This window comes from Molothrus ater, chromosome 9, assembly GCF_012460135.2.
Source record: "Molothrus ater isolate BHLD 08-10-18 breed brown headed cowbird chromosome 9, BPBGC_Mater_1.1, whole genome shotgun sequence".
NCBI lineage: Eukaryota > Metazoa > Chordata > Aves > Passeriformes > Icteridae > Molothrus > Molothrus ater.
This window is the reverse complement of record NC_050486.2, coordinates 26,077,087-26,093,329: the sequence shown is the minus strand read 5'-3', so window position 1 is coordinate 26,093,329 and position 16,243 is coordinate 26,077,087. Positions and strand designations below refer to the sequence as shown.

Genomic DNA, 16,243 nt, shown 5'->3' with positions numbered 1-16,243 from the left:
CACGGATCTCTCGGGAGGCAAGTGGGCAACTGCAGGGACTCTCCCCACCGAACAGGCACCAGGAAGGTGCGGACCCAGGCACACCTATTCTCAGGCTGACCTTGGCCCACTGGCCCCCGCGAGCGCGGGCTCGCCGCGGTCCCCTCGCCGCGTTCCTTGATGCGCAGCCGGACCGGGCCCGCGGGCGCACCCCGCTGCCAAACCCCGAGGGGCGGCCCCGGCGGCACAGCCCTCCCCCTGCCCGCCCCGGCTGGCCCCGCCGCCGCGCCAGGGTAATGGCCCGGGCCGCCTGCGCTCTGGCAGCCGGCCCTGCGGCGGGGGAGTGGGGCTGAGCCCGTGCGCCCGGCGCGGCGGCGGGAGCCGGCGGGCAGCGCGTCCCCCCGGGCGGCCCCTCCCAGGTAGGAGCGCGGGGGCGCGGCTGTCACCGCGCCCGGCCGGGCTCTCCCCCCCTCCCTCCTTCCCTCGGGGACCGGTGACTCGGGGGCCGCGGCGAGCCCGGCGGTGGCGAACCCGCTTTGCCACCGCGTCCGTGGTTGCCTGGGCGGCCGCTGTTCGGATGCCTCAGCTGAAAGGCACCGGCCGCCAAACAACCCGCCCGTGTGCCGGGCCCCCTCCCCGCCCCTCCCGGCCGCGCTCGCCTTCCCGGGAGCGGCTACGAGCAGCCCGGCAGTGTTGCCTAGAGAGGGAGCGAAGCCGACGCGCGGCATCGGCCGCCCCGTCTCTCACGGACGAGCCGCAGCCGGGGTCCGAGCGCCCTGGGTCTTCCCCCGTCCGGCCGGTGCGTGTGAGACAGCGGGCGGGGACCGCGGCGTGAGGGCAGCGGGCTGAGCTTTGCGGGCTGAGCTTTGCGGGCTGCGCCGCCTCACGCGCGGCGGTTATCGGCCGTTGGCGGCGCGGGGCTGAGGCGGGAGGCGGCGGCACGGAGGGCAGAGGGCTGAGGCGGGGGCTGAGGCGGCGGGTCCGCCCGCGCTGACAGCCCGTGTGCCGCTCGGTGCAGGAGAGCGGCGGGGGCCCTGGCAGCAGCAGCCGCAAGCGGACATGCACTGTGAGCTCGCCGCGGCTCAGAAAGGCAGCGCCCGCGTCGAGGTGAGCGACAAATGCCAGGGAGCGTCTCAGAAGGATCTGCCGCGGGTGACTCGTCCCGGCGCTGGTAAAGCTCACTTGAATCCTCAGATGTCCTTTAAAGTATCTGTCAGTAACGGCGGTGACCATACGGAGCCTCAGCAGAGCCCCCCTGAAATGTCAGCACCTCTGCTAGATTTCATCCCCAAACGACCCAGCATATTTGAGAGGATTCCGATTCTGCCCAGGGCGCAGGAGCTGCGATGCGCTAGAGGCTCGAAAGATTATTTCCAGCAGCAGAAACATCAAAGCGTGAAGGGTGAGTTTAAAATGCATGAATTAAACACTGCCATCACCAAAAACCTATTCACTACACAAATAAAAACGTAACAAGCTTTTTTCCCCCCCCCTCCCTCCTCCCTTTCTGGTCTTTAGTGTATTTCCTAACTTGTTTATTTAACTTCAAGCTTTAAAACTTTTTTTTTCCTGAGCACCTTGGAGGGACAGGATAAACCAGACTGTGCTTTTCCAGTGTGAAGCTGAGTGTCTCTCAATAGTATTTAAAAAATAGTATTTAAGAAATCTTGAGAGCAGCATCTTCTTTAGCTGTCCTGAGCGGGTGCTGCTCATGCAGTCGCTTCTCAAGGTGGTTGTTTTGGACTTGGTGCTGAAGACTGGGCTGGTCTGTCCTGCGCCAGAGAGTTCGTGTGGGGTGTTTGTTTGTGAGCGTGCCTGCCTGACAATAAATGCCTGGTTCTTATTCAGCAGTTTCACCACGGTTGCTTGGATTTTATAGTTTGTATTTCACGGAGGTGTTACAAATGCTGGATTCCGGCGGTGAATCCTCAGACTTGGGAGCTCCTGGTGCCTGAAAGGTCAAATTCTGCTAGTTAGCAAATGCCTGGCTTTCAGCTGTCCATCGTTAAAGAAAGTGGCACTGAAGTAGGGTTAGGAGTTGCTTACTAAAAATCTGTTCATTACACTTTTCAGCTAGAACTGGCTAACTCAGCTGAAATTCGTTAATCAAAATTCAGTTTTAAAATAATCCCTTTAAGGTATCACTGGATGGGCTCAGAGGGAATTGGAGCATTTCTTTATGCTACACAGTCGCTTGCAGAGACATACGTAGACCTAAGGTTATTACCATTAAGATAATGTTTTCTGTAATGTTAAAAGGTAATTCTCTTTTTTCTCTTCTTATCAGTCTATTCCCATTCTCTATTTTAGATATGTAAGTGCAGTTACCTTGTCGCTGTAAGACTGCTCTCCCTGGGATTTTTTCCAGTTCTGTCCATTCTTCTGAAAACCAAAAGTAGGCTGCATGCCCTTGGACAAGTGACATTTTCTTTTGTGAGCTTGTTACCTAGGGTGATGGCACCTTTCATTGCCACGAAGTTATGTTAATGAACACCTCGATCTGTGCTAGGTCTGTCCTACAGCCTCGAGGATGTGTTTGTTCATCACCACTGAATACAGACAGAGTGGAGCAGCAGGTTATAAATTACCTTTTTTATTTTTCTGTTTGTTAATGCTGCAATTCTTCTCTCCTGATTAAAAAAAAAAAAGAGGTTGTTAATGTTTGGCAGGAATGAAATGAAGGTCTGTTACACAGACTCCTGTTTGGAGGGGGGAGAAGGAGGATTCATGTAGTATAAAGGGAGAGCTACAAACTCTCTGCTGCAACTGCTGCCTGTGGAAGGGAATCAAGGGCTGTTCTAGCCCCTTGTGATCCCGTGGGTGAGGTTGGTGCCACTTCACAGGGTTCATACTAGCTGAAAATCCTACCCATGCATTGCCCTGTCCAGGAGGACTGTTGAAATACTTTTAAAATCTTTTTTTTTCCTTTGAGCTGTTTAGCCCTCTTTTCATGCATATCCCTCTTGTTGTTGCAGAGGGCAGGAATTTAGGCAGGGAAAGAGGAAGAATTTAACTTTGCATTCACTTGGGTCTTTTACAGTAGATGTAGGTGGGCATGGGAGAAGGTTCCTAATTCATCTTTCCTGACTGATCAATTTCCCATTTTCACCACTGGGGGAAAAAAGTGTTTTACATTTTGTTGCTGTTTTTGTTTAGTATGTTTTCTGTCCAGGGTGTTACCTTGTGGTTGCTTCAGTGTATGGGTGACTTGAGTCATGGGAGTAAGTAGGTGTCCATGGGCAGGAGAGGGCTCATTTAACTGAGCAGGAGGATTTGATGGATAATGTTGGATTTTTCCAAAGATGGCAACACTGAGTTTTTTGGGTGGCTTCCTGTTGTTTGTTTGTTGGGGTTTTTTGCTTAGTTTGGTTTTGCCTTTCCCCCCCCCCACCAAGAAGACATTTTCAGGAGGAGTTAGGGAAAGTAAAATTTAAAGTAAAATTCTGAGTCTGATTTAAAATGTGTGGGATGTGCTGCTCCTTCTGACCTGGACAGTGTCAGCAAGTGCTTTAATGTCCACTGGGGCATTTTGGAGTGCTCGCTGTGCTCCAGCTCCAAGTCAGAGTGTATCTAGAGCGGGCTGTGCTGCAGACAGGAGAGCTGCTGCTCTTTCACGGAGCAGCGCAAACCATCTCCCACCAGCCCTGGTTCTCTGAGGAAGATAAAGGACTGGGCTAGCATGTGGATGTGATATACCAGGATAAAGCTAAGATGTGGAAGTGAGGGAAACACTCAGATTTACCCAGTGAAAGGTTTTGGGAAGGAAACTGATGACAGCTTGATTTCAGACCATCGTGCCGTGCGTCTCCTGTTCTCCAGCCCCAGAGTGCCATGTACCCAGTAATTCCCTCTGCAGTCTGGGTTAGATTACAGAATGTGCCTCCTGGTTTTGGTTTATCCACAGTTGAAAGCTGCAAGTAGGGAGTGTAAAAGATGCTCTCTAACAAGAGCAAAACTGATTTTTATAGTTGCCTGTAAGGTCTTTTTTTCCTAAACAAGTCTTACTTTTTAATTTTTTTTTTTCCAAAAAGAATGAATCAAAATGATACACTGCTCTACTAATAAAAAGGGCAGCTTTGAAGTAATCACAATGGGGAAGAAGTATCCTGCTGTTGCAGTGTCTCTGTGGTGTTACTGTGCTGCTTCACAGTGTTTAAGTTATGATCCTGCAAAATGCTTCCATGCCTGGGCAAGTCTTTTGGACTTTCTGAAGAGCCAAACAAAAACTTGAGGGGTTGTGGTAGGGATTGTTTCTGGGAATTGGATCATTTGGGTCTAAACTTTTCAGGATGGAGCTGTTGGTTGTTTGCTGAAAATACCACTATTTTGGAATTGTGCTTCATATTTTGTTCTGTTTGGGAGCTGTTTAAAATAAATGCCCAGTTCTCACCCAGCCAACCCCTTCTGATGTGGCTAGCTATGATAGGCACCACACTTTTCCTGGTCATTGATTTCCCTGTGTGTAACAAGGCAGAGTATTTGCATACAGGCACTGCTTTTTAGAGGCATTTGACATAGAATAACTGTGCCATAAGGTATGAAGTCCATTTTACAGTGTTTTCCTGGGATTCTGTGGGTTTGGTTCCACAGTGTTGAATTTCATGCTACGGTATTGCAGTTTTGAAAGTAACACGGCAAAATACTTATTGTCTACAGGGAAGAAGCTTTTGGGAAGGTTTTAGTGGTGACAAAAGAGTAATCTATAAAGATGCCAAATATCTCAGTTTCTAAATGACATTGATTATGGTTGTTACCAGGAAACACTTCTCCTTTTCATTCTTTTCCAGTTTTGTTCAGTGTACCTAATTCATGACTCAGTAGAAATGACGAGATTTATCCTGTTAGCTGTGCCACTGGGAAATCATCCAAATGGCCTGGACCTTTGCAGCAACCACTTCAGATATTAACTTACAGTGGGCAAAACAATAAGCTGGTCGAGTTGCAGTAGTTGGATGTTTCCTTGTTGAGAGTATGTTTTATTCAGACAAGGAGAAAACGGCTTGGATTTTTTTTTTGTTTGTTGTTAACTGTAGCTGCTTTCAGCAAACACACAACCAATGTATTGAAATGTATTAATTTCCTTCTACTGTTGAGAAGGAGGGGTAAATCTTGCCATTTAATCCCCCTGTGACTGTTTCCTTGGTTGTCAGGACTGTCCCTGTGAAAGTAACAGCTTATACTGTTGGGATCTTAAGCAGAAGTGTATACTTTGGTTTTATGATTTATTAGGTGAATTGACTGTTCTTGGGCCTGATTGCCGTTTTCTTTCTTACACCTTATCTGTGTTCACCTGAATTATCCCACTGGAGCAAGTGTGACTGCCTAGAGCTGATAAATATGTTATGGGCTGATAAGGAGACAGGGACAGGTTCATGGTGATCTCTAAACTCTCAGTTTTAGGTAGAGCTGCAGTGGTAATTATTTCTTATTTTCGCTCTAGTTCCCTTGCTGCATTTGAACTCTGCTACAAAAAGGAATTGAAAGGTTGGTCTGAACAGAACGTGTAGTTACAGAGATATATTTTTATTTCATGGTCTCTTTTTTCCTAATTTTGTTTTGTAAGGGGAGAAATGAGAAGAAACTGCAAATTGGAGAATGTGTTCATAAATTCACTTGGAATAAATTGTGACTGTCCTCTCCTTCCTTAAACTGCCTATAATGCTTACTTGTCTTGAATAGGCAAATAACTTTCAGTTACTTGCTGCTGAACGAAGTTCTTCTAATGATTTGTGTTGCAAAATCAGTCGCTGACTTGAAGATGGGACTTTCATGGATTTAATTTAAAATAATTTAATTGTATCTAATCATTAAATCCATTGTAATTTAAGAATCATTAGTGGAGAATATTTAGCAAATACAAACCAGGAAATCTAATGATCAACCAGTCATGTAAAGGCATTCAGTACTTGTAAAAGCAAATAAACTCTTTTCTGCTTCATGACAAAAACTACAGCTACTGGAAAAGCTGAAGGGAATAAATGTTGTGTCTATTTTAATATTGTGCAGAATTATATGGAATAACAGATAATGTCAGATTACTCTTAACAAGGAAATAAGTCCAGTAATTGGAAGAAAATTTTTATTTATTTGAGTTTTGTTTGAAGGAATAGAAGTTAAAAATAAGAAATTACTTGTTCTGTCTTTAAAAGGTTACAATAATGGAGGTCATTATATGCTGGGCTAAGTGGAGTGAGAAGAAAAATATCCTTTTTTCTTTTATAGTAGGAAAAAAATTAAAGTCTACATCTTGCAAGTGGTTAGGCATGTACATTACTGTTCCTGTGAGCAGTCTCATCAACTACAAATTTTTGGACATAGACCAATTTAAATTATCATTTAGATAAAGCTGAATTCATTATTTGTATCTTAAGAGTTCAACCCTGTATACACATAAACTGTTAAGTGTATGCTGAGAATCTTTAGTATACTTGAGATTATATTCTGCTTCCTTGCAGTAAAGTGGTTTGGTTTTTTGTTGAATAAGGACAAAATTTTACCCTAAATTATTAATACCAGTAGGAGTCTTGCCACTAACTTTAGCTGGGTCAGTATTTCAATCCTAATATTACAGAAGTTCTTTTTCCTGTGTACAGGGAAAAGCTTGTAGAGCAAATAACAAGTTTCTATTAAAGTGGAATAATGTATGGATTAGGAGAGAACTCTGTAGTACTGTGAATATAATTTCCACGCTCAGTACCGTAATTACCATTATTCTAGAAATTCTGCTGTTTAGTGATTTTAGAACTGTTGAAGATGTTGATGGCAGGGTAATTGGAGAGGGAAAATAGACGTAAGCCACTCCATTTTGCATTCCAGATTTCTATCATTGTATGTCAACAAGCTTGAACCAGGCGTGCAATCTAGTAATCATTTCACAGTGCCTGAAACGGCTTTTAATAGTCTGGGGTTTGTTTGCTCTTTTTTAGCTCAGCCACCCGACGTTGTTTCCCAGCACATTGCTGTAACTCAGGAATACAGGGTTCCAAAGCAAGGGCAGCGCTCGCTGGCTGTGGTACAGCACAATCTTGCCCCATGAATGTGCAAACAATAGCAAAAGTATGTGTTTGGGAATATGGCACAGCTGTTATCTTCTGCCGGGAGCAGGGAGCGTTGCAGTGACATAGAAGGACCAGTTAAAACCACTCGGGCCGTTTTATTGCCTGCAAATGGGGCGTGTAAAGAAAAGCGAGGGCCCGTCCCTCCATTCAGATAACCATCGGTGCACACCAGCGCGGCCCTACCTTTTGCACAGGCTTTGAAGAATAGAGGCAAAGAGTTCCCCTTTTTCCTTCCCCTCCTGTTCCATTTCTGGCACCCTGTATGTGAAATCTTGGTTGGAACCTGAACTTTCTGTTCTGAGAATCTGTGCTTCGCTGGTTACCTGGAACAAGGACTGCTTTTTTTTTTTTTATTACAGTCATTAGCTTGACTGTATGAAATGATTGTTAATGATTATTTGTAGGCAGAGGACTGCTTGTGAAACAGATGAGACATTTCAGAGCTGCAAAAGGAAATTGATTCAAATTCTGTATTTTAGGTTATTTTAAGGTTTTGAGCGTTACAAGGTTGATCCCAGTCAACTCAAAGTGCTTAAGATCTTTTTATTTAAAGCAACTGTTTTGCTTTAACTCTAATAATTATGTTTGATTTCTCCATCATTATGTTTGAATGTATATGTGGTTATCTTGCTGAATGGATTGGTAAGGAGCACTGTGATTGAAATTTATGACACCAAATTTGTTCTAAGGGTTAAATGAATGCAAAACATCATAAACTACATTTAATTCTGGCATTTATGTGTGTGATAAGAGGGCTTTGTGAGAGCTATAGAGTTGTTAGTTGTTTTACAATGAGAAGAAAGCAAATTCATTCTTACATGTTGTTTGCATATTAGCCAGAGGGAAAAATGACACTAAGGCGACATCATCAAATACAGTAAAAAACTAACTTTTTAATACAGATGTCCATTGTTGTTTTAAGTGCTTAGGGGGGTTGGTGGTTTGGTTTATTTTGGAACTTGCTGAACTATATGAAGTGTGTCTCCAGGGGCCTGGTATTTTAATACCTTGTAGAAGGTTGTATAACAGTAGATGATGTATTTTGCCTGCCTTCCAGTGCTGTAAATAAATTACATGTGCTGGCTTGGGAGAATGTATGTGAGGTGTAAATCAAAGGCTAATATAAGAGGAAAAATACCAATTAGTGATGTCTTCCAACAGGTTAAAGTTTCTTTACTCATTTATATATAATCAAGAGATATAAGAGCAGTAATATGTATAAAAATGTTAACATGAGTCTCTTCCCTAGAAGGGATAGAGGGTCTAGGATTATTTAAAATAAGTGCTGTGATTCAATGCTTTTTCACAATTTGCTATGGTTAAGTCACTTAAATACTGAAGTCAACAATCCCCTAGGCAAAGAAAGATAATATAATTTTAAGTGTATTGTTAAAATTGAAATTTGATAGCTTCCACTCTCTAATCCTATCTAAGTCTTGGCTGTATTAAAAGGAAAATAGATACATGTGTCAGTTTTGGAGCATAATCTTTCTTTTGAGTTTAAAGGATGATAAATGTGCTTCAGACAAGCAACACAGCAGTTTATTGGTATGAATGTTTTGCTAAATACTACATGCTTAACGCAATCCCCATTCCTTTATAATAAGTTTAAATATTAATTCTTTGGAATGCTAGATGCCTAAAGCTAGATAGAAATGCTGTGCAGTTTCAGATATCTAGGAGTGGGCTTGTGAAACAGGATATTTAACTGGGAGAGATGAGTAGCACATTTCAGAGTTATTAGGGCAGAACAACAATGCAAGAGGATGACTTAAAAAGTTACAAAATTGTTTTCTGTGCATGAGGCTTAAATACCTTAGAGTTATTTATTTGAACCACAAGAGCAGATTTCCTATCTATGTAAGTTCTAGATTGCATTTTTTATTATTATTTTGTTTAACTTCTTAGCCTCCTGCCCCTCTCTAAAGCAGCTGGCTTTGATTTAACCTGAATCCTTCCCAGGGAGGGAGCGCTCAGTCACGATGACTGCGAGTTGTGCTCTTTGATGGAACATCTCTGTAGTGACTGAAGAGAGGAGACTAAATAGGACAGGAACTTCAGAAGGACTCACTTCACCCTACGTCAGCACTCGGCGTTCCTTACGTAAGTCCTGCGTGCCTCCCAACCCCCATCTGTGCTGCACAGAGAAGACAGAGTTAAAGGGAGAACAGATAAAAGAGGACATTGCTGGTTTATTACCCAGTATTTTCTGGGAAAATCCCAGAAAGGATTTAACAGAAGGTTTCATAACTCCTGCTTTGCCTTGCTGCTCCTGCTGAAATTGCAGGGTGTTGACTTCAGGAAGAGGCCAGTATTGAATATTTTTGAAAACTCTTCCATACTCCTTTGAGACACAGAAGATCCAAGTGTTAAATTCTCTCCTGGAGAAAAAGGGTGCAAGCACTTGTATCCCAGTAGCTCAGGTGCCAAGATCAGTTAGCACAGCACGTTCACTTTCAATTTTTCTTGTGTTCAAGACCATACAGGGGTGTAAAGCTGGTGTGATCAGCCATTGTATGTGAAACAGACAAAAGTGGTGAAGGATTGTGCCAGCAGCCAACATGGCCAAGTATATCAATGTTTTGGATGAACAGAACAAGGGTGCTTGAACTCTGTTCTCTACAGTACTGTTTGTATCATTTTGGGGCAATGCTGTGTACTGGTCATGATATTTCTACAGCGAGAGCATAGCAGAGTATGGTGCAGAGAAGGACAAGCCAGTTTTGGAACCAGAAACAGGGCAATTGTTTGGGCAAACTCAGGGCCAGCCTAATTTTCTGTGCTGAGAGAGAGAGTTTGTTAGTTCAGGTGCAGAGTTGGGATGATGTGGCTGTGCTCTGTTTGAGGTCTGATCTGGTGCTGGTGCAGGACGTGACATTGCAGTGTGTGGCTGTATCAGCCCTGGGTGGCACTTGCTGGAGTGTGTGCATGGACTGGCTTTGTCTCCTGGCTGCATGAAGGTCCTGGTGTTTGCCCTTGTTGGTGAGTCTCTGAGGATAAGCGGTGAAAAGTGCAAAATCCGTCTTTGTTATCTGTGGGAGAGTAAGGTTTTTAACACAGCATTTTAGTTGGCCTTTTTGCTGCTTGGCATCTGGACTGTGCTGCCAGTTGCAGAATTGTTGCAGAGGAACAAAATCTCCCATTTATTTTAGTGCTTGATGTGCTGAGGTGAGGGAAAGGAGCCTACATTAAGGGATCAGTGTGTGACATAGCCCACAATAAAACACCTGCAATAAAACACCTGGTGGAAGGAAAATTTCTGCTCCCCTACCCCCAGTTTTCTGGGTTGCTCTTGCCTCCCAGCAGATGGCAAAGTCTCTTAGGATGTGCTGTTCTTGAGGCAGAAATCACCCAATGGACTGTGTGTCCCTGGGCTTTTGAGGTGCAGGTGGCTACTACAAGGTTCCCAAGATCCTCGTGACTCTGGCAGAACAGATCTTGCATGCAGCTGAGACTTGAAAAAGCAACATTAAATGCCTTCTTTCTGGATATCTGATTGTTGTAATGTTCAGTTTCCTTGAAGTTATCAGAGCTGGTTTATGTTCAACTGAAACTGAGCTTGCCTGATCCCATTGTCCCTAACTCTGGTGCAAATCTGAAATGATGCCATTTTAAATCCAAGAGTAGATAAAAAGGAGGCAGCCTTGAGCTCTCGAGGGCTTATGGATAAAAAATTGTCCTCCAAGTATGGACTCAGTTCACTTGGCAAAAGAAAAAGACATCTCACGCTTTTAATCTGAGCAGTTTGCTTCTTATTTTTCCTCCTGCCAACTTACCACAAATCTGCTTTTATTCCTTTTCTTTGAGTTCTTGAGCTATTCAAGGTTTGCTGACTTGTCATAGTTTTGTGGGGATAAGCTACTAACAATGATGGTTCTTGCAGAACAAAGATCCTGATGCATTTCAGCATCTCCCGGATTTGGATGGATATGCAGGAAATTTAAGGGGATATTTACTCCTAGAGCCCACCACTTGCTCTTTCCTTGCCATTGAGTCTTAGTGACCTTTTCTTTCTACTCTCTTGGCCTCCTTACTGAGCCACCGTGCTGTTAGTTTATTTTTAAATGTATATATAAAGGGTTGTAACTTATTGAATTGTGGGCTAAATGTGTGGAAGCGTGGCAACTGGTGTAAATAGCTTTTGGTCTGCTGAATGTGTAAATACTCAAAATCTGTCAGGGTGATTTGGCTGGCTTTTATTGGAATCATTATTCATATGAGTTCTCCTTTCTCTTATCCTGCATCCTGTCAGAAGCTATTAGGCAGAGATTGCTGGCATAAGTACTCAAACTGCTTTCTCAAAATGCACTTTTATACCTGTTACTTTTATGTTTGCCAGTTCCATAGATATATTACAAGTGGCTATGTTCTGCAAGATTAGTCATAGAAAGCCAATGTAAAGGGACCAAAACCTAGAAGGTGAGAGCAGACCACTGGGGTGATTAATCATCAGCAGTGTTTTGAGCTGGAATGTATGATAGCATTGGCTACAAGTGCAGCTTATTTGACAGGCTAGAATGAAAACACTGGTGTGTTGCAGAGACTTGCAGCCTCAGCAGCACCCAGGTTGAGTTTCTCAAAATGAGACTAACCTGCTTGGGGAACTTTTTTGCTAAGGGCTTGTGTTAATGCCAACAAAAGATTTTTTATTAGCTGCTGGAGAAGTTGCTGGAAGATTTGAAAATTAAGAACAGTAAATATCAGAGGTGATAAAGAAGTTTTATGTGTGGGGTAGATGTTTCTGCAGCAAGCAGTCACTCTGAAGAGACAGGGAGGTCATTTTGGATCCTGGATAATAAGACTTGAGAGAAATCTTGGTGAAAAATAGCCTCATAGCCAGCTAGCTATTAGATAAAAATGAATTATGACACTAACTACCACTAGAGAAAACAATCTGGGAGATTGAATACAGGTTCCAATGTGAAGCCTGCTGATTGCAACATTTGCTAGTTTGATGAGCAGCCCTGATTCAGAATATGTTATATATGGGAAGGGGCTTCTGCACGGAGTCATTTGTAGATCAGAGTTAAGTTCGTGTGTATGGTGCCCACACATCTGTCAGAGGCACTGCTCCTGTTCTGCTGCTCCAGAAGGAAATCTCCTCTTGCATCCTTTCTGAGCTGAGCATGGCTGTAGGTTTTCTCTGTGGGTAACTAAATATTTTGTAAAATGAACCTGATCTTCAGCACTTCTGTGTCTTCTAGATTGGTTTATTCTTCCACAGGGATTATGTGGGCTTGACAGTAGGAAAGATACCTTCTAGGACTATACTACTTTTCTGACATATGGTGCCCAAGGATGGCATAAGTTGTTTATCCTGGAGTTTTTAAAGACAGGCTGGATGGAAATCCTACTGTGGAATGTAATTCTTTGGGCCCAGCTGTCTTTCCTGTGACATTTTTAATTCCCACACTCAACTGCTTAGGCACTAGAGAGTTAGAAGAGGTCTCTCAAGCTGTAATAGTCCAGGCTTCTATCCTCCTTGACTTGCTGAACAAAGTTCAAATCCCTCCTTGTCTAACATTGGTGTTTCTGGCCACTCATTTGTTTGTCAAGAAAACACTGAGAAGGCATGCAATAAAAACCAGGCTGAGTGAAGGGCTTGAAGAACACCAGTTGGGAGAGCCAGTGGTGGGACCACTGGGCATGGGAAATGATTGATTTTATGTGCAAAGCAGTTGTGAAATGTTCTGTGGCATTCTGGGGACATGCCATTGCTAACAAATGATTGCCTGTTGGGGATAGAAAATGCCAGCCATTGTTCTGAAGAAGGAAATAGCCTTATTGATACTGAATTAGGCTCACATTGAATTATTATTCATTTGCAGTGCATCCTGTTTTCCAAATACAAAAATTAACTGAAGGCCTGCAGCACTATTGACCTTCAGTTGTTGGTTATATCTACATCCTTAGCTCCATCCTTAGGTGGAGTGTAGACTGTTTATATCTGGGGATGGAATGTGGCAGAAATTGGCATTAACAGAGCAGCTGAAGGAAGCTGTTCTTTTTAAAAGTTCATCAAACTAGGTCTTGTTTTATAACAAGAGAGTGAGGCTGGCAGAGGTAAATGTGTTGATAGATAAGACTTCTGGGATGCATTTTCAATTGTTAGATTCAATGTTGATGGCAGAAAAATAGTGGTATAGAAAACAATATTGTTGCCTTTTGAAAGGAATAGGAACTGACTTCTATAGAAATTGAGATGCACACCAGATATAAATATTTTGTACAGTGACAGTATTTTGTGTACAGCTCTGAAAGTTTGGGTTTTGTTCCCAGTGATATTGAATAGTTTCTGCTGAAATCCTAACAGAATATAGAAAGCCACTACCAGTAAAGTTTGTTCCTTCAGTTTAAGGGAAGATTTTTATTTAATAAAAATCAGGAAGTGACTGGCATTTGACGTGGATTTCTTGAGCAGTCATCAGGAACCTTACAACAGATATTTTCTTGTGTCATGCAATTGAGGATACAAACTGTTTTTATAGGTGGGAAGCTGTATGTTCTGGAGCAGTGACACTGAAAAGGATTGGCATGTCACATCTAACTGGTATGAGAAAATAACACTTCTAATAGGGGATGAGGTGATATGTTACACTATTAAAAAGCTTAGAGAAGAGATGTAATTCTTCTGTAAATTATCACTCTGGTTGCAGGAAGATAGGTTAATGCTCAGACTTTCTTAAATGGCTTTGAAAAATCAAAGGACTTGGAGAAGAACTGGAAGATGCTGACCTATGCGTGGTACTCGTGGACTAAGGGAAGATTACAGGGAATCTGCTCTGTTCCAGAGATGCAGTGGAAGAGAAAATAAGTGACACTTCAGGATTCTTTTGAGTGCAGAATGGTATCTCATGGCTGGAAACTGAGAAGGATAAAACAAGAAGGAAGATGGATTTTTGACTGCAAGGGTAATCAAACCTGGCACAGTTTAGTAAAGGATAAACCTTCTGGTACTGGGAGAGACTGAATTTTCCTGTGGAAGAAATTTTTAATATCAACCACAGACAATTGCATTCAGTGGCAGAATCACTAGATGGACAAGGTGGACCTTGCCAAGGGCTTTCACTTGCAGTCTGTAAAGACTGGATCCCAGGCCCTCTGTAAAGACTGGATCCCAGGCCCTCTGTAAAGACTGGATCCCAGGCCCTCTGTAAAGACTGGATCCCAGGCCCTCTGTAAAGACTGGATCCCAGGCCCTCTGTAAAGACTGGATCCCAGGCCATCTCCTTCTTCCAGACGTGGTGCTGCAGTTCCTTTGTGTGCCTCCTGCATTGCGGTATGTGGGCCTGGCATCCAGATGAGCCAAATTTATGCCCTCATTCTGGGTTCTGTGACAAAGAGTAGGGGACAGACAGGGAAGGAGGAGCATTGCCACAACCACAGTCACACAGTTTGGACAGTAGTTATGGCGAGGGAATCACTAGCAACTGTTTCCTCCAAACCCACCCTTTCTTTTCTCTTGTTACGTCTCTCCCTTCAGCAAACAGCACCGCTCCTCCTGGACTAGACAAGTCTGTTCAGAGATGGGTGATGGAACCTGCTGTCTCCCAGGGCCTGGGCTGAGAGCAGCTAAAACCAAGTCCTGGGTTTAAAACCTGGACATGTGGGGAAAAGATAAGGGCTGTGATAGTCTTTTGCCGGGCACTGATGATTTTCAACATTAACATCTTCCCTTCCTTTGTTTTCTGAAATGAAAACAAAGGTTCGGCCTCCTTCCTCGCCCAGCAATAGTGACATACTAACACAGTTATTACAGCAAACATTTTGGCCCTCTCTGGTCATGATGTTTTCTTTCTGTGGGGAGACTGAAATACTAACTCACAAATAATGTCTTTAGAAGTCATATTAGTCACACATTTTTAAGACATTCCAAAATCATACCAACCTCCTTCTGAGCTTGTCTGTTGCTACCAATGATTCAAAGTTTTGAAAACTCTCCTTTAGTTTTGATTTACATTTTGGTCTTGGACACTTGTTATTTCTGGCAAATGCCAGCTCAGTTTCATTAAAGAAAAATCTGTTTTACAGCCACGCGGCTCAGATCTGCTGCGCTTCTAATAATTGATGGCTGGTTTCCTTATTTCCTGCATTGTAGAAAAATAAGGACCTTGTTAGATCCAAACAAGCCTGCATAAAGTCACAGTGTGAAACATCAGGTTGGGGGTGAGCAGAGCAGCTGTGGGCAGGTTTTACAACTTCGGGCTACAGTTGATCCAGGCAGCCAAGGGAAACTGAGAGATACCCATGTGACTAAAATTCAGCTGAGTTTTTTGGCTCCCTGGCCTGAGATTTATATTTGTGACACCTTCCCCTCTGTCAGTCCCTGGGCCAGACACAAGTCTGTCTGTCTGTGTACCTAGGGCTCTGCACACCCCGTGGAGTGGCCGCTGTGCCCGTTCCTTGCTGTGCCACCACGGGATGTGTCTATTCCCAGTGTTGGCTGTCTTGCTCCTACAGCCCACAACAGTGTGAGTGTGTGCCCTGGGAGAAAGCAGCTGCCATGTGGAGACGAAAAATCAAGAGCAAACACTTTCTGAATTTCTGCAAGTGGGCAAATTAATTTCAATCTGAACTGTCATCACAAGGGCCTTTTTTTCCTTCCCCTTTCCTTTGGGTGGTATCTTTGATTTATATTTCTGAATGAGGCAAGTGATTGCCTTTTCGTGCTAAGTTCAGTTTCTTCATAGATTTTCAGTTGCAGAACCCTGTCAGTTTTTTGGTTAATGTGGTAGCCTTTTTGGATTTGCTTGGGGCTTTTGTTTTATGTTGTTTTAAGAACCAGTGAAATTCAATGGTGCCTGTGTTAATTGAAAACAATCTATTAGTCTTAAGGAGCAGCTAATGACTCTCAGGTAGTCTATAATGCAATACCTGTCAGATGCTTCTTTGCCACTCTATAAGCTGTAAGTAGAGACAGGATCCTACTTCAGAGATTCATGGAATTAAATGGTTCCTAGGAAGCCAAGCACCTCAACAATGTCATTAAAGGTGGTGTTTCATTTTTTATTTTCCTGCATTTATCAGGTCCAGCCTGTTTCCTTTGAGAACTGGGTGGTTACTTTCAGGAAAGTAATGATGACTCTTGTAGACACTCCTTTGAAGGATTTGCCCCTCAAAGGAGGTGAAGAAGAATTTGTAGGAATTGTAGAACTGCTGGAAAATCAAGCCTTACAGTTTGCTTTACTAAAGGCACAATGCTGAGA

General features: G+C 43.5%; 1 protein-coding gene across 1 annotated transcript in view; it reads left to right on the top strand.

Moving 5' to 3' along the window:
• Window positions 1–1,038: 1,038 nt before the first annotated feature.
• Window positions 1,039–16,243, top strand: part of GLIS1 (GLIS family zinc finger 1) — a 180,122-nt gene continuing 164,917 nt past the window's right edge. Inside the window, exon 1 of the mRNA XM_054515791.1 lies at window positions 1,039–1,381. Coding sequence (XP_054371766.1) covers window positions 1,039–1,381 — 343 coding nt within the window. The remainder of the gene's footprint in view (window positions 1,382–16,243) is intronic.